General features: G+C 37.1%; 2 protein-coding genes across 5 annotated transcripts in view; one reads left to right on the top strand and one right to left on the bottom strand.

The window, feature by feature from the left end:
- Positions 1 to 3,840: 3,840 nt before the first annotated feature.
- Positions 3,841 to 5,835, top strand: LOC126051508 (cytochrome c oxidase assembly factor 6 homolog). Of its 2 annotated transcripts, XM_049830817.1 has the most exons (3): positions 3,841 to 3,889; positions 4,063 to 4,410; positions 5,407 to 5,496. In XM_049830817.1, the coding sequence occupies exons 2-3, from the start codon at positions 4,076 to 4,078 to the stop codon at positions 5,438 to 5,440; spliced, it is 369 nt and encodes a 122-aa protein (XP_049686774.1). In that variant the 5' UTR covers positions 3,841 to 3,889; positions 4,063 to 4,075; the 3' UTR covers positions 5,441 to 5,496. The 2 variants fall into 2 exon arrangements, with proteins under 2 accessions (XP_049686774.1, XP_049686775.1); XM_049830818.1 differs by lacking the exon at positions 3,841 to 3,889 and having other exon boundaries at positions 3,905 to 4,219; positions 5,407 to 5,835.
- Positions 5,836 to 6,512: 677 nt separating this feature from the next.
- TARBP1 (TAR (HIV-1) RNA binding protein 1) overlaps positions 6,513 to 23,905 on the bottom strand; it is a 39,660-nt gene continuing 22,267 nt past the window's right edge. For 2 of the 3 annotated variants that reach the window (XM_049830814.1, XM_049830815.1), the window contains exons 18-30: positions 20,454 to 20,653; positions 20,239 to 20,310; positions 19,042 to 19,162; positions 17,502 to 17,612; positions 16,823 to 16,972; positions 14,837 to 14,923; positions 13,733 to 13,929; positions 12,520 to 12,601; positions 10,992 to 11,163; positions 10,578 to 10,769; positions 9,464 to 9,588; positions 8,156 to 8,292; positions 6,513 to 6,897 (exon numbers count right to left, since the gene is read on the bottom strand). In XM_049830814.1, coding sequence (XP_049686771.1) covers positions 6,732 to 6,897; positions 8,156 to 8,292; positions 9,464 to 9,588; positions 10,578 to 10,769; positions 10,992 to 11,163; positions 12,520 to 12,601; positions 13,733 to 13,929; positions 14,837 to 14,923; positions 16,823 to 16,972; positions 17,502 to 17,612; positions 19,042 to 19,162; positions 20,239 to 20,310; positions 20,454 to 20,653 — 1,812 coding nt within the window. In that variant the 3' untranslated portion in view covers positions 6,513 to 6,731. The remainder of the gene's footprint in view (positions 6,898 to 8,155; positions 8,293 to 9,463; positions 9,589 to 10,577; positions 10,770 to 10,991; positions 11,164 to 12,519; positions 12,602 to 13,732; positions 13,930 to 14,836; positions 14,924 to 16,822; positions 16,973 to 17,501; positions 17,613 to 19,041; positions 19,163 to 20,238; positions 20,311 to 20,453; positions 20,654 to 23,905) is intronic. The other variant, XM_049830816.1, reaches the window with a different exon arrangement.

Here is a 23,905-nt window from a genome sequence, read left to right as displayed (position 1 = left end):
CAGCAAAGACAGCATTATGAGGAAATCAAGGGAAGAGCCCCAAAACACATTTAGTTGAAAAACAACATGATAATGCACATTTTCTTAGAGATTCAGAAAATCAACTTGCTAAGGCCACCAAACAAATGCTAGTTTTCTTTCTCCTCATACACTCCTCCTCCTTTATTCATTCAAAAACCTAAATTTTTGTTAACACATCCAATGAAGTTTAAGCATGTTATTCTTAAAAGGAAATTCATAGAATTAAAACTCAACATTAAGTCTTCATGAAATAATGAAGAGGAGTGCTTCGCATAAGGCCACAGAAAGTACAGCATACATTCCTTAAATGTTTAGAATTTAATATGCCTCTTTCAGATCTTTATTTGCAAATGTTTGGTATTAAATGCAAGGCTATGTAAATATCCTGGTTTCAGAAAGAAGTTTTATTAATAAACATAGACAGATCATTTAGTATTATCAGTGGCTACTAAATAATGAACTCATTAATTATTAACTAAGGAATTCATTAACTGTCTGCCAGTTCTTAAGCAATTCTCTTACAAAGCTCAGAAAATTATTGCTCAAAAAAATCAGTGGTCTTCTCTGAAGCCTGACTCTTCAAGAGGGATATTTACTTTTTAAAAGATGTTTTAAAAGCTATTTTAAAGATAAAAATTACCTGTTCTCTTAAAGAAGGACCTATTTGAAAGGGAATTTAAGTCTCACCAAACCCTAATAAACCACAAAAATAACCTCAGAAAGCAATGTAAGGAAGACTTTAAACAATAAAGATGTCTAAATGCTTCCTCTCCACAAGAACAAAGAGTGTTTCTACACTCATCTTTGCAGACTGCATCTTCAAAGCTGATGTTACTGCCAAGAGTAACCCATGAGGGTCTTTAGCCAGTAAACGGATGAAAGTAGAATCTGAAATTTGGTCACACAGGGTCTCAAGAGATCCACTCAGAGAGATGCTTGATGCTCAACCATTTAAGTAATCTCTGTTAAAACATTTTCAAAGAGGAGTAGAAGAGGGTGATTACTGTTTGCAGTTCATGGTGTTTCTTTGCTTAATTTATTCCTTTTTTTTTTAGTAATAAAACCAGGCACAATTAATCCATGTGTTTGTTTTGCTTTTTTTAAAAAAAATTATTTTCTTTCACCAGGCATAGCAAGGAACACTGTAAGACCAAAGGAGTCAGAGTTACATCCTTAACGGACATCTGAGAAGCAAGAAACAGAAAATCTTAATATATGGTTCTCTCGCACTACATATTTTTTTTTAATTGTTACTGAAAAAACTGCTTGGTGCTCAACAACAGAACAGAATGGCCCAGGCTGCCTGAGGTAAGATTTTGTTATTATTTCCAGCTAAATAAATGGTTGGATACAGGGCTATATTGCTTAAAGAACTTGTTTTTAAATTCAGTTCCCTGAAAATCTGTTATGGATAAGGATCATATATCAGCATCTTTCAATGCGACAATAACAAGCTAATTGAGCTTCCAGTATAAGCACAAAGCTGAACACAGCTATAGTACATCAAGGATTGCTGGCATTGTTAGTCCTAGGGACACCTGTAACATGCTAATTGCTTCCAAAGTGAAAGGAGAAATCATTAGGGTTGCCAATCCAGAATGTGCTGGGCAAGTTTCAATTAAATATAGGGTAAGTAAGGCTGTAGGTGAGGTGAGATCTGTCAGATGTTAACTGGAAGGCAAAGCACACACAAATGCTGCATCCCAATTAACAAGAGTAGGCACAAAAGAGTCTGAGAGCTGAACCACTGTATAAACTCCACACGATTCACTTTAATGCATTGCTGGCAAGAGTTTCAGTGGGAGACGGGCAGCTATTTCTTTAACATCTATCTCACTAACCGCTAAATGGAAATGTAATTCAAAGGCTTCAACTGTGGCAACCAGTGCACCTAACAAACCTGGAATTTTTTCAGGCTCCCATCTTTCTAGAACATTTGCCTCTGCCTGGCTCTTATATATATCCCATTTATTACTTACTAGGCACATTTCCCAAAAGTAAAAGACTAAAGATAGACACTTAGAATTGGCTAACTAATAACAAAAAAATCCAGCTCCTTATGACAGCATTTTAACCAAATGGAAGTATTGCCATTAAAAATGTGTTAGATAAATCTGCCTTCTTCTTTCTATTCAGGCACTTTCTAAAACCAGATCACTAAATTTCCATAATATCCATTACACAGAGTTATTTACAATTGTCTCCAGTGAGTTATTTCTTGGGCTACAGGTCATTAAAGAATAAACTATTTATCACAAATATCCCAGATGTGCTATTTGGGCTTTGTGATTAATTATATATAATTGCATTATCCCCTCTGTTTCATGAATGCAGTAACTAAACAACGTTACATGCACCATAAATTTTGAAATCTAAAACACAACTGACATTTCCTATTACCACATCTCAGTCCTGAGACTTAACATTAATTTTCTTTCCAATATTCATGTTGTAAAAGCTTGCTTTGCAAAAGCTTGAGCACAAAAGGGTCATAAGTAAGCTGTAATACAAATTTACTTCTATATTAATTCTTTTCAACAGAAAAACATAACTTTAATTCTACTTTTGTAGTGACTTCCACTCACCTTAAAACCCCTGTTCTATTAGAAATCAAAGTTCTGCATTTCTATCTCTTACCTATCATGGCCTAGCAAACAGAAGGTGGTTAAACAAATAGGCAGGCACGAAAACACAGGCTGTGTTATATACCGTACGGTGTACAGCAGCAGCCACATTCACTTTGCTCCAAAGCAGTATCCCTTCAAAGGGGTCAGTTAGGTATTTCAACAAACAAAATCCCCTCCAGATCTGGCTGGCTTACAGGGGGCTCCGCTGAAGAAGTGCAAATCCCCAGTCTCCTCTTAAAATACCTTTCCTTGTATCGAGACAACCAAGCCACCTGCAAGGAGAACCAGAAAAGCATGCCCATCACCAACAACCAGAAATCATTATCTGAGGAAGAAACCCAGCTCAAGGTAGGTCGACAGCTACACCCGCTCCCCGACCTGGCTGCCCAGTGGCCGCACACACCAGGAGCGCCGGCTATCGACAAGCTCCTGGCAAAGCTGCTGGATGGGGAGCTGCCAGGGACTCAGCACCTCGCAGAGTCAGGCTCTTCCCAGCTGCCAAAATGTCACGCTTCCCCAAACTGCAGCGCATTACTATGACAACACACGCCATCCCTTTGGAAACTGCAAAACTGGTCTGCACTTCCAGGAGGCTGGTGTGGAAAAGGAAGACTTATCAATTCCTCGGCCACAGGGACTGCCACGAGGAAACGCCACCGAATCCTGAAGAAAACAACGAAACGGAGTTTGCTCCTGGATACTACTTGCTTCAGGCCTGGTGCTGCTGCTGGGCTGAGCTCACCAGGCGCCCACCCGGCCAGCCCTCAGGCTTCTGGTATTATTTTATCACCCTTACGACGGGTAAATTTTTTCTTCCACTGGGGTAAACCACTTCTTCTTCCTTGGTTTTTTTTTATTATCAGCCTGACGTAGCGACAGGGCCCGTCAGACAAGCCCGCCCGGGGCGGTTTCTGTAGGGTGGGCACAGCTGCGGACCAGCCCGCGAAGCCCACCATCGCTGGGGCTTTAAACACGCCTCCCGCCGGCCCACGGCCCCCTCTCCTCCGCCTCACAGCGGACAACGGCACCGCGGCAGGGCCTGCGGGGACGGGACGGCTGCGGCCCGGAGGATTTGGGGCGGCCCGCGGGGGCGGGACAACCGGCCCTCGGGGGCGGGACAACCGGCCCGCCTGCCAATCCCACCCGGGACTGCCGGAGCTGCGCCTGCGCACTAAGAAAAGCGTCACGCCGCTTCCGGCAGCGCGACCTTCGCCGCGGGAGGCCGGGGCCGGGGCCGGCGGGTGAGTGCGGTGCGGTGCGGTGCGGTGCGGGCCCGGGGCCTTCCCTGCCGCTCAGGCACCCCCTTCCCCCGGTGCCTTGGGACGGCGGGCAGGGCGGCGTCGGGCCCCGCCGTGGAAGCGGCGAGGGTTCGCCGCCGGCCCGGGGTCTCGGGTAACGGCCGTTCTGTGTTCAGGTCGGCAGTGAAGATGTCGGCGCCGACGATGGAGGAGAGGAAGGCCTGCTGGGGGGCCCGGGACGAGTTCTGGCAGTGCTTGGATAGGCACGGGGACGATGCCTCCCAGTGCGAGAAGCTGCGGCTGTCCTTCGAGTCCCGCTGTCCGCAGCAGTGGGTGAGCAGCAGCCGCCGCGGCCTCCCGCAGCCCCTGCTAGGGGCACGCCGCGCTCCTTCGGGCCTTAGTGGCAGCCAGCACCGGCAAGGAACTGCACTCGCCTTCTTCACGGCGGCAACGGCCGCCTCTCGGACCGCAGAACGAGCGCGGCCTTACGCTTTCTCAGAGATAAGCCTGCACCCTCGTCAAGTGTAACTTGGCTTGCAGACTTTTGCGGGGAAATTAAAACCACCGACTGGGCCGGGAACTACGGACAGTAGCATATAGCGTAAAGGGAAAGGAAAGTGCGACCTCAAAGTTTCAGATAAAGACACAACTATGCAAGCATACGGGCTTACTGTCTAATTTAAGAAGTTCTGAAAGATACTCGGAGGGTTTTAGAAGTGCACAGAAATTACCATTACTAAAGAAGAAGGGCTAATACGGAAGGGAGGTGACGCACAGGTCTGGGAGACTCGTGGCGTCTTAAGACTGGCATCCAATAGCTTCTTGTGCGTAAAAACAGCCGCCTTCACGCAGTATAATTTCACAACCATCCACTTACACGTAATTTATCCATGTTGTGCTTTTTAGTTTCCTAAGCTCAAGCTGTAATTCTTAACTTTTTTACTAGGCATTGCCTTTTAGTAACAGGGGCGGCTGAGGGGCTGACCAGTTCCTATTGGAGCCAGTAGACTGAAGTCAGTTAAAAAACCCAAGTACGTTCACAGTTGCTGTACTGACTGACACTTTGAATGCTGCAGTTCTGCCATGTCACCTCCAGTGATGATGGTTTCATCTGCAGCGCTTTGCACCAGGCACAGCAGTGGCTCTAAGCACTGAATACAAACATTGCATAGTTTGTGATACTATAGAAAAGCTGCTGGACTTATCTTTGCATTACAAATAGTCTTTGTTCATAGCAGTGAAAGTACCAAAGCAATAGACTGCTTTTTTTAATGTTCATGGAAGTAATGGGGGGGGTATGACAGAAAACCAAAGTGCACTTTCAAAATGGTAAAAAAAACCCACAAAAAACACATTCCACTCTTTAGTCTTCTACTTCAACAGAGAAAGAAACTCCTAACTAGCGTATTGAATTAAAGTCATCCTTAAGTTCAGTGATCAAAGAGACTCTTTATTCCTTAGTCTTGTTGTGATGCACAAAGCCCTTTCTTCTGATGAACATCTTTTCTCTTTTTAAACAGGTTAAACATTTTGACAAAAGAAGAGACTTTTTAAAATATAAAAGAAAGCTTGAAACAGAAGGCTATCATCCTCCAGAAGCTGCTGGAAAGTCATAGGTACTCTGCTTTCAAAATAAATCTAGTGAGGATAACTATGGAAGGAAGAAGCATGAGAAAGCAGAAGCAGCTACGTGAGCTCAAGAACTGGTAACCCATCTCCCAGAAATGCAGGCTGCTGTTCTTGTTGCAAGGTCTCTTGCATCTGCTGAAAAAAAGATGGCCACGGACAGCTTTTTCATGAGTATGTGTCAAAGAAATTGGGGTTCAGGGCTGTTCACAAGACTAAGGTTTTGAATGCCTAATTAGTCAAATTGTTTCACAGGAATAAATGATTATTTAATAGTGTAATGTGCATATTCTAAAGAGAACAATAAAACTGTTTTCCAGTAAGTGAGCAAGCTTTTCCTTAAAAAAAAAAAAGTCCATTCCAATTTCCCCTTCTTGTCAAAAGGAGGTGGTGGTATAATATACTTATTGTTAACCAAGTATTTCAAAGTATTTTAAGCTCTTAAGTCAGGCATCAGTTTATAAAACAGCAGCCATTAGAAGACCTAATGCATCCTGTGCATATGATAACTCACATATTTTGAGTGTGCTCATTTTTTATAAGCAAGAGGAAGCTTTACATTAGCGATGACAGTTTTCAATCAGTATCTCTGCTAGAAGTATGGCAGTTATTTATCACAATTCACACATTATGGCCTTTTGTACAATTGAGTGTTTTTCATTACCTTACCGATGCAACTCCATTTGAAGATAGACTGTTTAGAGCAGGATTAGTAAACTTGACTGTGGAAGGCATTTAAACAAGGGGCAGCATTTAATGTAATAACATATGTGAATTTACCTTGCAAAAATTACATAACCTAGTATATCTAGATGCTGGAGGCATTAAATACTTCGGCTACAGTAAGTTTTGATTGTGGTTACAGGAAGGTACCACTTCCCTTTCAAGCATGGTCATCACAATTGAAGTAACTGCAGTAAAAATCTTATGTTTTGAGTTTGGGATTGTTCATGGTACTATGCTAATGTTCTAATAGAAAAAAAAAATCACACACACCACCTGCAATATAAATAGTATTTATTTCCAATGCAACAGTTTTATTTAAGGAGGTAAAGTATTAAGGCATTTAAAAGTCAGTCTGAACACCACAGAGAACAAAACATGCAAAACTTAAGAATCCTCATTCACCCTGAGTTTGTATCTCATCTATTCAGTATTTCATGTTGTAGCACCGTAGGAAGTCACCCAGCTGCACTGTAAGGCACAAAACTCCTGGCAGTTATTGTCGTTGTTTTTGCTTGATCACTTGTTGCCTTGTGTACTCCCAAATCAGCAGAGCTCCACTTACGTGAACATTGAGTGATCGAATAATACCCTGCTGAGGAATTTCCACACAGACATCCAGGTGGTGAATCAGGTTTGCTGGGATTCCTTCATGTTCGTTTCTATTAAAGAAGAAACAGTAACTTGTATCTGAGAAGACAGGGTGTTCCAGAAAGCAGAAGATGCAGAAGTCACAACAGCATCCAAACACCATTTGAGAAACAGCGCATCTGCCCTCAATACAACTGATGAGGGCAAAAAAATGATTTTTTTTTTTTTTTTAAGCAGTAATACATTACAGATACAAAGAAAACGGGAAAACTGACTAAGCTTTGATGTAGGAAAACTGGTAGAGCACTTCATCACTGGTCCAACAATAGGACCACAAGGACTCCCTCTCTGCCTTTATTTTGAAGCTATCCATGTACAGTGAAATAAACAGCTATAGATGAAATGACCAGGGCATGAAGCTGCTGGCACAGCAGGGAAGCTCAACTGCCTGCTTTACATTCAGTAAGATCTTGGTATGAGGGAATGTCAAGACTGACTGAAGCCTTGAACTGAAAATGTTTCACCTCCTCAGAATCAGCACACCAGAAGATACCAAAGGTTATCAGTAATTGGAACTATGTTTTTAATTAGAAAAGAACAAAGTGATACATTCTAAAGACAATCTACATACAAAAAGGTTTGAAAAACAGGTATATATTGTCCTAAAACGACAGGCAGGCCCTTCCTCCTGGTCTCACTCGGTGGCCCTGCAATTCCAGAAGCTTTCTGACTCGTAGGCACTTTCCTCTAGATTTCTTGAAGTAGCCACCCTTTTGTCACATCTGAGGCTTGCCCAATTACAGGAACTGATTATTGCTTTTCTCTGAAGTCTTCCCAGGCTCTGCTTGTACTGCAAAAACTTGCTAGTTCATCCTGTGCCTCATCCTTAATTTTTAAAGCATCTCCCAGCTTTGCATGCTCGCACTCTGCCCCAGTCCTCCTCACCAAGTCAAGAAGGGCAAACAGGCAGCCCTCCTTGCTGAGCTCACTGCAGCCTACACATATAGGGCCCCATATTACTAAAGTGAACGGACATCATCTCTATCACACCTGGAAAACTATAATCCATGCTGTTGCTCCCTCTACCCATAAAAAAAGGAGTTACAGTGTATAGATAGGTTATTAAGTACAAGGAAAAGGATCATTCAGGAGCAGGTATCAGTACCTCCCACTCCTTGGCACACAAAACCAAGCTCTGCTGTTTCCATAATCACTTCCCATTCTAAATCCACCTTTACCAGTGTCACTTGGTTTTCATATGACCACACTCTGACTAGTAGAAGGGGTGGGCTGCAAGAGGTAGATTTACAAAAAAGTGCGTGTTCTTACCCCAGCAATAACAGTGACTTCTCTGGGAAGCAATATTCTGTAAGATCAAAACTTTTAGCTGTCTGCTCCACACCAATAATAGTGTAGCCCTCCATTTTTTTCTGCTGTAAGTAATCAACAAGCTGAGATGGTTTCACCTGTCCATCAAACGTAAAGAGAAATATACATTATTTAAATATCACAATTTGTAAACTTCTGAAGTTACTGTAAAAATCAATCTACTTGGACAGTTTTTAAGATGAATGACTTTTATCCCCAAAGACTCTGTCCATATATATAGCTTAACATTTTAAAAGCTCTTCAGCAATAGCACAAGAGGTTAAGTAATGCCACAAAAACATACTCCACAAATACAATGAACAAAAGCTTTTCCATGCTTCTGACAGCCCCAAGCCTTACATTTGAATGTAAAAGAATTACTCTTGCATAGGGACAAGGTGCACAGTTATTTAACTTGGAATTCCTTCCCCAAACAATACAACAGCCAGTATTGAAGCTGAGGTGCCTTACATGCCTGCATTACAACTTGTGACAGCTTGCAGTGAAGAATTTCTTAGCTGTCTTGATCCTAGTCTCTAAACTGCTTATCTGTATTAAATGCCAATTTCTTCATGCAACAGAAACTGTATCATCAATACATTTCTGTACGGACACTAGGCATGACGTGTGTCCAAAAGCGTCCTGTTTTAGGCAAAACGCTCTACAGCTATTTCGTTCTGAAGAAAAATCTTAATAGGCTGAAAATAAATAGCGGGGGGGGAAGAAAAATTTGCACTGAATTTTTCAGATGACTTAAAGCTTATCTTGAAAAACTGATTATTATAAAATATCACAAACATATTTTCTACCAAATACTAAATATATAGGTTGAAACCCTCATTTTTATAAGCTAGATAATAGGTTCTAAAAGCTCGGCACAAGTTAGCTTCAGGCAAACTCAAAGATTATCCCCATGAAGTTACCAAAAGCAATGGACCTAGCAAGATAAATGAAGTGTTGTTCAACTTTTATAAACAAACATTAAATTCCAACCCAACACTATAAAACACAGAGAAAGATGCAGCAATGACAGCTCACATAATCAGTTTATCACAGCAATAAGAAATTAAAAGTATTTTTAAAATTCTCTTTTACGAGGCTGACCCAAAGTTTATATCAAAATGCTCAAGATTAAGTCTCAGAGATAACAGTGGAAACTTCTGTTAAATAAAAACTTAATTTTTGCAAGTTAAAAAGACTCTGCACTATGCATCTGATGAACTGAAGATGTACAGTACACTTTTTAGCTATAAAAATGTTTCCATTCACCTCAACAAGGGGGAGCCACTGCTCTGCAGAAACACTAAGATGCTGAAACTGCTTATCCTGTATATAATGAAGACTGCCGACAACTAGTGCAGACGCCCCAAATATTTCACTTGTACGACATAAACCTACAAACAGAAGAATTAGTCATTTTTGTGTAGAAAATAAACACCAAGCCAGAATACTTTAGCAAGTGTAAAAGGACAAAGAATCCAAAAGAGAAATGGTTACTTTAGTCCTCTTATTTTTAAACAGTTTCAGGTGTTTCTGTTCCAAGCCACACCTTGTTCCACATAACTTACCAGAAAAAAAAAAATAAAACCAAACAAAACCATTTTGTAACTTAGCATAAAGATAAAAATTAGAAAAGCACTAAGCCTGACAACGTGCTTCTACAATACTAATTACACAAAGTAATGGGTCAGCATACAAGCCTCAGCAGGGATGGACGGACACACACACATGCTTAAGCTCTAAATCTAGCACCTGTTAAATGAAAGGCTTGAGAGAATGACACATTACAGCATTCCAATGCAGACAGCACCAACTAGAAGGCTTATTTTTCATTAATAGTCTCACTGCAGTTATTTAAACTGCTAACAACAGCAAGCACAATGCAATAAAGTATTTGCAGGATTGATTGTATCACGGCTTGCATGGCATTGTGAAGGAGTACTTAATCAGGAACAGGCACTTTCCTGTCCAACAGTCATGAGAAACTAGTAGGTCTACAAGATTTGGTTTAATTGTTATAGAAAAAAAATATAAAAGCAAATTATTTCCTTTAACTGCATACACAGTTGAAAAACTCAACTGTAACAAAGAATATAAAAACAGTAAAAAACTGAGCATGATTTACAGCAATTTCTATTTAATTAAATTAATGCGTGCTATGTGTAAATACTTTTTTTTTTTCCTTAAAACTAAGTATAGGAGACCTCTTCTTCTGAAGCAGGTAGTATTTCTTTTGATTACCAGTTTTTTTCAGAATAATGATCTATTTTTCTGAGCAGTATTTAAATAATTTTCTAATTATCAACATAAGATGAAATTCATTATTATCCCAGTGGGATCTAAGGTCTAAAATAAAAGTTTAAAAATGTGCAGTCAACCTTACCTCCTAAATTGGTAGGTTTATCAATAAGTGAAGCCACCACAATCAGCCTGCTGTTTGATTTACCAAGTTTAGCAGCACGATCCTGAAATACCATTTCCAGGTCTAAACTAGGAGTACTGTTTTTCCAGGGTATAATCTTTTTCTGAACATCAGTCCATTCTGTCTGGCTATCTGTTTCAGCTGAATTTGAACCTATAAAAACAAGCAGTAATATGGATATGCAAGTGGTAGTGAAACTACTGCTTCATACTGTAGACACCAGTAGTCATCTATCTACTATTATTTTATGGTATATACTCTGCTCACATAGATACAACTCTACTTCAGCTGAAAAACAGAGATCAGATTGAATACAGATGTATACAGCTACTACATACAAATAATTGTATTTAATATAGATTAGCTATATTTTACCCATGTCTTGCTGAGACCAGTCACTTGGTTTCAGATCACAAAGTTCTGTTCGAGAATGATACCACTGAAATGCTGGTGGCAAAGGAACATCAGTGAATCTGTCAAACTTAGAGAGTGTGATCCATTCATCTTCAGCTAGTTCCGAAAGGCGGGGAAGAGTATAAAATATTGTCTGCAATGTAACACAGTGTTATTAGCAGAGCACCACTACAGCAAGCAAAACAGTTAATAAATTAATCTCTGGTAATTTTATTGCACACATCTTATCTAGCATTCTATGATTTTAATACTTTTTTTTCTTGGTACTTGATATAACTTACTAATAGATCTCTCAATACTCTTCACCTTATATGTAACTTTCATAAATCTAGTCTCTTTCTCTATTTGATTAGACCTTTTTCAAGGATCTGCATTGATAATTGTTCTGAAATTCTAGAATACCAAAGAATTAACGCTATGCTTCTCAGTACAGAGATCTTGCGAAAATGTTTTACACGTAACACTAAAGAGTTTTCAGTTGCTCTTATGAACTTCTAGTAAAGAATGCAGGTTGATTTAATGTCAAAAGGAATGTAGTCAAAAGCATTAAAATCTAGTGGTAAAATCCAACTCAGCACTAGCAATACAGATAACCACAATTTATCAAGGAGGAACAAACACACACCCCAAGAGAAAGGCTGAATCAGAAGAAGAGTTTAAAACCCAGACATTTTAACCCCAATCCACCCTCAAGATGAAGGTGAGGATGTACCTTGAATACATTTAAATACTTAACAAGTATTAGCCTTGGGGTTTTGGTGGTTGTTTTTTTTTCTTGTTCAGGATTTTAATTTCTGCACTTGTGAACTCATAGCTAGCATATTCAGAAAAATATTTCACAGAAGATGGATTAAAACAAAAATAAAATTCCTTCTCTGAAAGATGGCACTGTTTGTGCAAGAACACATGTAGCCCTTTTCACATTCATGTTTATTTTGTATTTTCAGCTTAGTTCCTCTACCTCTTATTTTTATCTGCACCCTTATTTTTACCTTCCTTCCTTCAGTGTTTATTCTGCTGTCAGTTATTTAAGCTATAGCAAAAAGGACAGCTGAAAGATGCTCTAGAAGTTATACATCTGTATCCCGTTCACTTCAAACAGCAATTTAGTTAAGCAACCTCAAGTTACTTCCAAGAACAGGAGATGTCTCAAAAATCCTAATGGACTACATACAATTAAGTAGATGCTCTACAGTTATTACAAGTAACTTTTCTAGCCACAAATTAAAACTTGATTAACTCCCACACAGACGGGCACATTCATCACACATACCTCTTCTTAATTAACCCATGTTTTTAACACAATATTAATTGGAGAATTAAGCTGCAGTCTTAGTCTAAAATCCATCACAATTTAGACAAAGTAATTTTTCAGACTTTTAAATGAATAATAGTTGATCATTATTCATCCTACATTAGCATACAAAAAGAAACAAAAATATAGTTGTAAAACTACACAAGTACAATGATCAGCAAAAGTCTGACTTGCCTCTAGATTATAATCCTCAAGTGGATGAAATGTTGCAAAGAAGAAGTGATCTTGTATTCGCTGCCAGTTCCTTCTAGCATTCCTGCAATTGCAGAAAGTAATGCAAGATGCACAAAGGCAGCAACGTACTGGATTATTTTTTTTTTAAATTGTCAAATTGGAATAGGGCAACCTTATTGTATTTACTATATACTGTATGAGAAAGAAAACATTTTAACAACTAAGGATGGACCCATTAAAAAAAAAAAAAAAAGACAAAAAACCAAACCCCCAAACCCCCAGTATTCAGGAAATAAGTTTTATTTATGTTTCAAGAAAGGCCCATAACATGTCTCCAAATTCTATTATCAAAAGAACTAAGTTTGGCAAGAAGGAGCATCCCATCTAGGCCTCTGAAGGAAACTGAATACCAGCTTATGGTTCAGTGACAACTTTTAGCTGTCAGAAAAAAAAAAGAAAGAAAAAAAAGCAGACTCCTCCCTCTGCTGCTTTTTTTCTATCCCATGTCTTGACATACCAACCTGGGTGATTTAACAGTGAAACTGATCAGGGAAATGAATATTAATGTTCTCCAAAAAAAAAAAAAAGTCCATCAGCATCAGTCCCAAGTTTATGTTCGCTCACAACACTGTCACAAATTCTAAATAATTTTAATTAACTCCTACAAACTGGGCTAAAAGGATACAAACACACAGATAGTACAAAATTTAACTGAATTGTTGTATTTTCAAATCAGTAAGCAGAAAAGTATTTCTGTAAAGTTCATTTAATCATCATCCAAATTAATTTCCCTATCCATTTTTCTCCCACAGAAGTATTTTCAAATATTAACACCAAAAACATTTTGGATTTTTATATTTGAGAATTTACTGGTATCAAGAAGTTTGGAAGAATGAATGTTATTGCTTCAAAACCCCTCAGGTAAGAAAATTAAGCACTTGCGACTATTTTTACCCCACTTCTAAACTATGAGCACTGTTCAAACATGCCTTGAGTTTTTCCTCATGTGCTTTCAGATTGCAATGCTACACTGAATTAACACTTCATTTTCTTTGCTGATAATTAGATTTCAATTTTCAGTTTCTTTTTAAAAAGTTAAAAAAAATCTATAAAGCCCCACAAAAATTATCAAGTGCTATTTTAGAAAATTAGACTTGCTGCAAATGGCTCAGAACAACAACATTAAGCTGTAAGTCAGAAGAATGTTACTAACCCCGTGCCATGCATGTTTTCCACTTGTTGAAGGCTAGATTCAATAACCGGTGTCAGAGCTTCAAATTCTTCCACATGCAACAGTCTGCACATACCCCAAATTTTTTTAAGGGCAATTAATGCATAAAGTCGAACACTGAAATTATGGTTGAAACACCACTGTAGAACAACTATGAGGGCTTTCTTCAAAGCTGGCTTCTAAAAAAAACAAAGATAAAGCAGTTTCTTTGATTTATGTTAAGTCCTAATGTGCCATTCAGAAGTAGAGAAGTAAGAGTGGCCCAAGGAACAGTGGCTTCCTCAAAAAAAACCAGCCTTTCAGAAAGTCCAAAGTTTTAGCAGTATATATATGTGCAAATGCAGGATTCAGAACATGGTCCTGATTTCCTTCCTTCCTTCTCACTAGGGCACAGACCTACAGCCCCACTTGTGCTTTGAAAATGTATTAATTTGCTTTAAAAGTTATTCTGCATACATGGAAACCTCTATTTACTTCTGATTTTCTAGAACTTAGAAAGCTGATATTGCAAATGTATGCAAACAAAAAAAACCCCACCCCAAACCCAGAAATGCCTGGATTGCTACAGATGGGAAGTAGTTGACCTAATGTAACATCTGACTGTATTTCATCTTCTATTTTAAAGTTCAAGAATAAAGTTGAGAATTCCAAATAAGAATTCTAAATGTGATATGAACTAGGTATTGCCAAAGAACACCATATTTGAGTGTTGTTATTCTATAGAAAGATTACCTACTTCCAGGTTATCTCTGGCCAGTTTCATGCAGATTAAACAAGAGCAGCAAGAAAAACAAACCCAGGTGCATCCACATGTTTAGTTAAAACTGGAGTAGCTATTCTAGAAAAACTCACAGGTAATCAGGCCCTGTGTATCCAGAACATCTGCCATTTAGCTATTTTTCTTAAGTCCAACATATTTCAGAGGTGACAGGACAGGAAGAGTTAGTGTTTTCCATATCAAAAGATACCTTAGTAGGAAGTAGGTATTAAAAAGGTTTTGAAAACAGACTGCAAAAATGGTTTTTATTTCAGAAATACATTTAAAGTGCAACTGAATAAAGAATGAACACTTTTAGTCAAACTTACCTTCTCCGAGGTATTCTGAAGAATGATGTCAAAGTGTGATAACACTGATAAAAATGTGCAGATGCTTGTTTTAAGCTTTTCTTCATCCTAAAGCAAAAGAGAATTTAACAAGAAATATGCATAAAAACCATTTTTATACCCTAAGTTTCCACAACATGTTCCACAGATGCAGTAGTATCAACACTATTAAAAAAACTTCGTGTTTACACAGCAAAACTTGCTAAAATACGAAGTTCATATTATTAAGATTTCATTTTTCCTAATATGTTATTTGCTTTTTACTAACACATGAAGCAGAACGATGCATACAGCAGCGTAAATGAGCTAAAATTCAGCCCAAATTCACTGTATTCTCTCCCCGCCTGCCTCGGAAAACCTTAAACCCAATAAAAAACCCCAGGGATTCTTTTCGGTGCTCACACTTTTCCATGTCATCACAAATGTGGGTATTGGACACAGAAAGAATAGCCTAGCACCAGCCTCACCCATGCTCTGCACTGGAAGAAATGAGTTTCCACACTTCTATTTGCCACTTCTGTTCACAGATATACTCCTTATTCATCCGTTTTGCCACAGCATTGCACTGGGTCCTCAAGTTCAGCTTATTTTTCAATATGATCCTGAAAATGCTTTTCAGAGTAATTGAAAAGTTTTCCAGGACAGCCTCTAAAAATACAATCTATATTCATTTTTCATAAATCTACATGTTTTCTACTTGCTCTATTTGAATGGGCCCACTGTGATTCAGTACATTTGTTGTCAGCATGAGATTGCTTTGACCCAATGGATTATCATCTACTAAGATGATAGCAATTCCAACTGCCTGAGCTCTTGGAAGGAACTCTGAAATAGGAAAAGGTTACATCCCTGACAGCACTTTTCATCAGCTCAAATAGGCATGACAAGGCATCCTCATGCACTTAAAAAAAAAAAAAAAAGTTGAACTGTGAACCGAAAGAGAAATTTTTTCCCCTGCACAGCAAAAAAACCCAACCCAAACAACCCCCAAAACCACAGCACACATCACTACCAAGCAAAGCTGCCTCAGAGCAGTATTAAAAAACCTGCCTGGTTTGGGGCAAAAAAGGTATATATACAGTTTTCCTATTTTTTTATTTAATTCTTGTCCTACTGTTTGGCTTTTAAAAAAACCTACAGTAGCAGCTAAGCTATTTGATAAGCAAGAAAACAGCTACATTTAACTATTACAAGTGGTGAGCTTCAGCAGAGGCACCACTGCAAATAATGTCTTCCTATACACTGGAAGAGGTTCAAGTACATACTTTTTCTGCTCAGCCCAAATATACAATGCTAACAAATTAAAGGTTATCAATACAGACAATTACTATTTCTACAGGTCAACTCTTACGGGTGATTACTTAAAGAAGAATCCAAGACATAAAAATGAAATACTAGTATAAGTCAGTTCTCCTCAGTCAATACTCTCACAACTTTTGGGTACCATAATTCAAACCCTGCCTCCAGTTTTGGAATCACATTATAGAACTCCACTGTGAAAGAAGTCCATATTAAAAGCTGCAAATTGAACATGCGTTATGCGAGCCATGTTCCCACTGACAAACAAGATGCAGAAGACAAAAGCTGGGTGTGGAAACCACAAGTGACTTTGTGGTATCTTTCCAAACTCAGCATCTAGGACATCCGTGTGTTTGTGATGGCTTTTACACTGGCGACTGCGAAGAGTACTCTGACTCACTGTGCCAGCTCTACTCTGCCCAGATTAGTACTTTATAAAAGGAAATCTCTCAGTTGGAAAAATTCACTTGTCTTCAGCCACGTATATATCACAAATTTCTAAATGTCTCAAGCTATAGTTCAGACTCACTTCCAAGTTAATTTGATCTGCTCAAAAACCCACTGCTTCTAAAGGAAAATTGAAATACACAGAAAATAAGGCATGGGAAAACAAATTATACCCTCTTCATTCAAATTACTCTTCAAGTGAATGCCAAAGTCCTTACTTACATAGCAAAAGCAATCCCAGAGTTTATTAAGGAATTGGGGGTATTTATGTAGACTCAAGATAACAATCCATTCTATGAAGTATTTCACAGATGCCTGATTGTTACCAAATCCAGCCTGAAAAACTTTGTCAAGGGTTCCACACAAAAAATTCTGGGAAAACAAAATCAGATAATAATTTAGTATATTAAGACTTATTTCCACGAAGAAAAAAATTCTAAATAAAAAGAACATTCTTCACTTTATAATAATATTAGAAATATTTTTAATACTCACATGAAAACATTTTAGAACCATCTAATTTCTTTATTACACTTTTCAAATATTTTATTATGAAGAAGCATTAACTAAAATGTCTCAATTTTCTGAGTGTTCATAAAGCAGCAATGTTTTTACCAAATGAAAAGCTTTAAATCAGATAGTCAGCACAGAGTTTTAGCTAGCTTTAACAGCAGTCTCCTGTAATTCACAAATTCAAGAAGCAGTTTACAGTGACCTCTAGAAATGCATCATAGATCTATGACTTCAGACTGAACGAATGAGACTACACAAAACTTCTACATCAGCCACAGAATTACATGCCTTTTATGCCCTGCTGTAATTTAACATATGCAGTTTGCATGACACCAAATTATTCCTGAAAATAGGTATTTATTTAAAAACTCATAGTGAAGAGCAATACCTGGTCAAGCTTTGGAAGAAGAACTAACAGTGTCTGCCATACCCGGTTTTTAATTCTATGCTGTAAAGAGTTTGCATAATAGCGTGTTCTAGATCTGGATACCAGTTTATCCTAAAAGCAAATTAAAAGGTTTATTACATATTCTTCCTTTAAAATTGAATACATGGAAATATACTTCACTATACTGACAAAGCAGCTTCTACTGCACAGCTAGTATCAGTGTTAAATATAAAATATAAATATAAAATATAAAAATAGGAGAAATATATTAATGGCATTTATTTAGAATTAAATTTTGAAGCTTGTCCATGAGAAGTTCAGAAAGTTGAAAAAATAGACAATTCCACTTAATAGTCTTACTTAAGAGAACAAAAAACGTTAGGTTTTAAGACTCTTCAAACAGCACAAAGTTGAAGAATTTACAGCACCTACTGCGTATGAACAATTAAGGTAGTACTATGTAAAAATGGAGCATGAAGACTCAAGCTGTCATTTAGTTACATAAGAACTAAAGATCCTAAGTGAAGACATGAGTATATAAAACATTTCTGCTTTAGCGTCTACATTTAAAAAATGTTTAGTCATGCTATCAATTAAATCAGCTTGTGACAACAGGTCTAGTTCTGAGACAGAAATTGATATTCTGCAACATGTTTTATGTGAAAAAAGTTAGACGAGATAAATGGAACTTTAAAAAGATTTGAAATTCATATTCTTACATAGCTTAAATTCTTTCCCTATATACTCCATTTTGGCCTTAAAAATACATGACACCCAAAATTATTTCCTTAACTTTTTAAAAAGAAAATTATTTGGTGATCCAAGTCCTATATTATAATTAACATGCAAATACACTTTATTTTTACCTGTTTAAGCTTCATATTTAAGCAAATAAGGAAATCACTTTTAAAGCTCGCTTTTCCCACTTGATCAATCTTACAACACAAATATTATCCTTTTTTTCTCCAGTAGTTAACTGACATGAATGAAGGACCACCCATTTCTTGTTCTTCAGACCAAAGCAGAATTCTACAGTACCAGAATGCATGGGTGATGTTCTACTAGCAGCTGTAGTAATTTACCACTGACTTTACTGCCAATGCATAAGCAGCTATGTTATAAATGAAAATCAGACCCCAACCTTCTCCATTAATTCTATTTATAAAGGTGTCATTAGGAGACAATAGTGCTTTCAATTTAAAAGGTAGTCTGCAATTGTTAAAGTGAAATGCGGTACTTCAAAATGCAGCCTGAAGGAAGATTCTTAATGGAACAATGGTTACAGTTTAGATAATGTTCCATGAAGTCAGAAAATCCACTAAAAAGAGAGAAATAAACCCGAAAAATGATTTTTACTACTTTGGTTTGGCTGAATTAACTTCTGTCTCAACAACAAAAAAAAGGGTATAAAAGTGTATTACTGGGCAAATCTAGACAGGCTAAACAAACAACTGTAAATACATCCTGTCGAATATAAATACTTTGTATTTTAATAATTGGACTAACATTGCATTTATATACCAAGAAAAATGAAGTTTACTTTATCAAGTAGTTTGATGAAAATGTCTTCCATAAACGTCTTATGCAAGATATTCGATCCATCCAACAAGCACAGAAATTTAATAGCACAAACCCGAACATAGTGGTCATCTCGATTTGTACTGCAAAATATTAATTAAAAAAAAGATCAAACTCTACTCGTTCAGACATAAAGATAATTCCTAAACTATAAAAAAAGCACCAAACATCATCTTGAACATACAGCCATCAAGTTGTCCGTAGTGAAACAATATGCAAATAGCCAGAACCAGAATTTTAAAGTCTATTCATTGTTGATGAAGAAAAATAGTGAGTTCCAGATAACCCACCCCTGCTTCTATCTACAGGTGTTCAATAGCATCTAAGTGTTTAAAATAATTTTCTACAGAAATAGCTGTATCATAAAAAGTTTTTGAAGTTCTGTGCCTGTAAACTGTAATCTTAAAAGAACTTATTTATGCTTACAGTTTTGGTCAAATATTCTAGTCCAAAACAACACTCGATTCCTATTAGTTACTCAGGGACAGCTGGAATAATTAATGCCAAAAGTAGAATTAATGACATTATAGGTAACAAAGCATCACACAGCTGCAGACTGTCACAACCAGACATTTGGCAACCAAGAAGCTCTTCGGAGAAAATACAGTAGTGAACTTTCTCCCCAAAACACTATGTTAGAATGGTTTCTCTGACTTTTGCTGAGTAAAGGTGGGGGTGAAACTACAAAAAAGTTCAATAATCCAGTAGCCTGGAGGCAGCCTATTGCCAGTATGCAAGCTAAAAAGGCCAAGCTCCAAATCCAGCTGCGTTAAAGCCTGAGTTTCTTAACTGTCTTTCCTACAATGATAAGGTACATATCAGCTCTGCATCCTAAAAAGTATTATTTTTATGAGGTGAAACAATGAGGAAGTAGTTATTTCAGTCCCACTCAGGTTAATAAGTGGGATTTCCTGAAAATACTTAGCATTTTTCTACATTTTTTATTTGAATTATGAATATAATATGATGTATATACTTTTTAACAATATTTTAAAAGGTTATGAATATACTCCTTATGGATCCCTTCCAACTCAAGATATCCTATGAGTCTATGATAAGAAGATGACTTCAAAATCAGCATCTTTCCTATTGCAGCATCAATCAGAATGAAGACAAAATTCACACCAAATATTGTAAGATGTATCCTCAAAATCATTACCTTTCTGTAACAACATTTGCTGCACATTTTTCTCCAAGATTTTCTATGAAGGCATGCACATCCTGAATAAGTCTTCACAGATGAAAGAAGACAAAGCAACAAAATTAGCAGAATAGCATACAAAAACTGTTTTCAATAGTTATCTCAAAGTTTGAAAGAAAACAAAGAGCACAAAATTGTAACAAATATTAATAATGAAGATATTGTTTTAATACCTTTGATCTCTCCTAAATACAGTTCCAAAGACACAAGCCTCAGTGATAAGTTCACAGTAATTTCCAGCATTTAAGAATGCATTTGCCAAGGCACTTCTCTCATCAATAGTGGGAAATATCCAAGATCGACAACAATGACTAAGGACTACATTGAAGACTCCAGTCTTTGTAGCGGACATATCTATGAGCTTGAAAATTATCTGAAAAGAAGAAGAAATTGAAGATTCAAAATCTCATTTTCAGAAGTGCTAGAATTATTAGAATAAAATTGCAGTGATATCTACTTTAGCAGGTCTGATCTTCTGCATCCTATCCCTGCTCAGGTTTAATGCTGTCTGCAACCTATTTACAATTCCCTGCTTCTAAGGGCAGGTGAATGGGCAACAATTGGCCCAGTACATGCTTATGTTAACAAAAAATAGAACCGATCTCTGCTTAAACAGATGTAAAACCAGATGCTTTACACTGGTCTCCTGATAACTGCAACAAATCATCTGGACTTAGTTCATGAGTACAAACTTGGTGTTTTTAATCAATCCTTACCAACTGAGGAAAAAAATTAAACACAAAACAACATTTCTTCCATAAGTAGCCATTTCACTAATTCTCTTCTTTAATGAGGATTACATTCATATAGAAGTTAAAGTTTGTATTTGAGTTAAAGTAGAAAAATGCCTTTGTGCCATTTACTTTTTGGTTTTGAGGAGGGCATATTTAAGGTATATGAAACTGCTATCTAGAATTTCTCCAAAAAAGGAGAAAAATAAAACAAGAAAAATGGCCCCCAAATTTTCCTTTCCTACTCCCTTCATTAGGCTAAGTGCAAGAGTGAACTTCAGTTACAAAGTGATTTTTTTCTAAGAAATTGCAAGCAATTGGGAGAGGACAGGGAGATTCAGAATGAATGGGTGGGTTTTTTATAAATTTCCTTTTAGACATCAGTTAGAGCTGTCCAGGAGAATGATTTTCCAGAAGTTGTGACAGCTCTTACAAGACAAAGCTTCTTCTCTTCTGTGCTCCAAAATGACATTTTTGATAATATAACAATTCTTTGACAGTAACTCCATTTTTATAGAGAAAGTTGTTCTGAATTGCTAAGGATTAGAGCACCAAGAAGCTCCTGAAGAACTTAAAATACTGGAATGCACTCTGAAGAAACACTTTCGGGGAAAAAAAAACCCCACCACCCTAGACACATTTGGTCTTTTTACAAAGAATTCAAGCTTTTCATTTAGTGCAAAACCAGGCATTATAACTTTCCTAATAATTCCAAAATTGAACTGTTGTGTTTCACCTGGAGGGAAGCAGCATGACATTTACTATGTATTTCTCAATCCTGGAATGCTTTTCAATTGTTTCATTAACATAGTAGAAGTCCACCACACACAAAAGTAATTTAAGAAATTTAAGTTCTAGCACAATTAACATTTGAATAATCACAAAGGAAAAGGAAAAGTGCAGCAGAAGAAATGAAACCTAAGAACACAGTGCTCTGGGCACCCCTGCGGAAGCCCTTCTGGATTTTACCATAGCAATATTCCCTTTCTTGGCTCAAAAATACCCGTTTGTTCCACCACTTCTAACTATTATTAAAAAGACAGAGTGCACTGTGGTAGACAAAATTAAAATTATGCTTCTGTGACAAATCAGTATCAGGCAGTTCCATTTTTTCTTTCTCTTTAGATTAAACTGCACAGCCATTGCACAAGGGATCAATGGCAACAGAGACTGCCGAGGAGTGGGATAAGAATATACTTAAGTAGGCACTTGCTTGGGAACTTTATCTTCATTTTCTTAGGAAGGGGCAGAAGGTGGCTCAACCAGATGCCCTTTGTTGAGTACAGGAGACCTTCATTAGCTCCTTGATGCCTGCTGTCATGGTATGGCCCACTGCAGATGATGGGATAGCTGTCACACAGACTCAAGACTCTCAACATTGGCAAAATACACCTTACGTAATGCTTGAAATACCAACGCTGAAGTTAAGACAGTAATTCTAAGAATTTAAACAAATTTTAAGATCAAAGAAAAATGAAAAACTAACTACAGCTCATCAGTTACTACAACACTGAGTATACAATTATCCATTACAGATATTCATTAAAAGAAAAAATTAACCAATTCCTAGAACTGAAGAGGTATTTTACCATCTTTGCATATGTATCTTATTTTGGTTTGGGTCCACATGAAGACTACAAATGTGAAGTGTTATCTGTTTAAAATAGATGACAGTAACATTCATTTGAAGCAAGTTTTCAAAGAGAACAAAGAAAATAAACGGGACTGTATTTTAAGATATTTAAGGCTAATATGGAGATATCACAGCAATTTTAAATAGCTAGGAAGTGTCTATTTTTCTGTATTTTATTAAAAATCATTTTGGAGTATCTGTGCTGAAAATAAAGCTGAGACTTTTGCTATTATTTACAGTTACAAGTGTGACACCCAGGACAGACCTACTTATGGTGACTTCAAAGCGCAACTGCAACCCCTGCTGGTATGATTTCTGTGCTAAGTGCAAAGCAGCACACGAGATTGTAAGTTTAAGCATAGTCTAAGCATACGTATATACCGGGAACTAATATATAATGTATTACTACTCTGTTAAAAGTCTTGTAGTCATTGTGGACTGTTCTGCACAAATATTTAATTGATGCTCAGAGGGGGGAAAAAAAGGAAAAAAAAAAAAAAACAAGAAAGGTTATTTGGAAAAGAAACAGTAAACAACTTTCCAGTGTATAAAGTCAAGATGTACCAACACTCCAGTACTGAATACAGCTTTAGTGACTTAAAATTAAAAAATAACACCATGACATATGCAAGAACTTTTGGAGTACAAGAAGCGGCATACATATTGCAAAAAAAGAATAAAAATTATTTTTTTTTTCTCTTCTTAACTATGGAGGCAGCTCTACCATGCAGTATTAAATTGAACTCTAAGGTGACTATGATTTTTGTTTTCTACACCTGGACGCCCAGAGAAACAAAAGCCTTTAAAGAAGCAGTTAAAGTTGGCTTATTCAATAGCATCTACAAAAGTTTTGAATGGTTCTAACTTTTCATTTATGAAAGTATTTTCATAAAGATTAAACTATTAGAAAAAGGCATAATTTTTACACAATGTTGCTAGTTTGTGACAGTTCAGGTGGCAAATTCTGAACAGAACATTCAAGAGGAAGTGCATAATGTAAAAATAAAAGACCAAAAAATCTATTTACTGAATACAGAAGATACTAAACAGTCTAAAAATCAAAGAAATAGTACTTTTCATTTTCTATGGTACAAGAACAAACAAAGTATTTGTTTTTACTGAATCTAATTCTCAGATCTTTTGTCTTAACACTTTCAAACTAGTACCTTTTTGGAAGTGAAAAATTCAAAACAATACCTGAGGGGAAAATAAAAACATGTTTTTAGATTCAGATAAAATTTGTGTTCCCTTCCCAAAAAAG

Source organism: Accipiter gentilis, chromosome 28, assembly GCF_929443795.1.
Source record: "Accipiter gentilis chromosome 28, bAccGen1.1, whole genome shotgun sequence".
Lineage (NCBI taxonomy): Eukaryota > Metazoa > Chordata > Aves > Accipitriformes > Accipitridae > Astur > Astur gentilis.
This window is presented reverse-complemented; position numbering and strand designations above follow the sequence as displayed.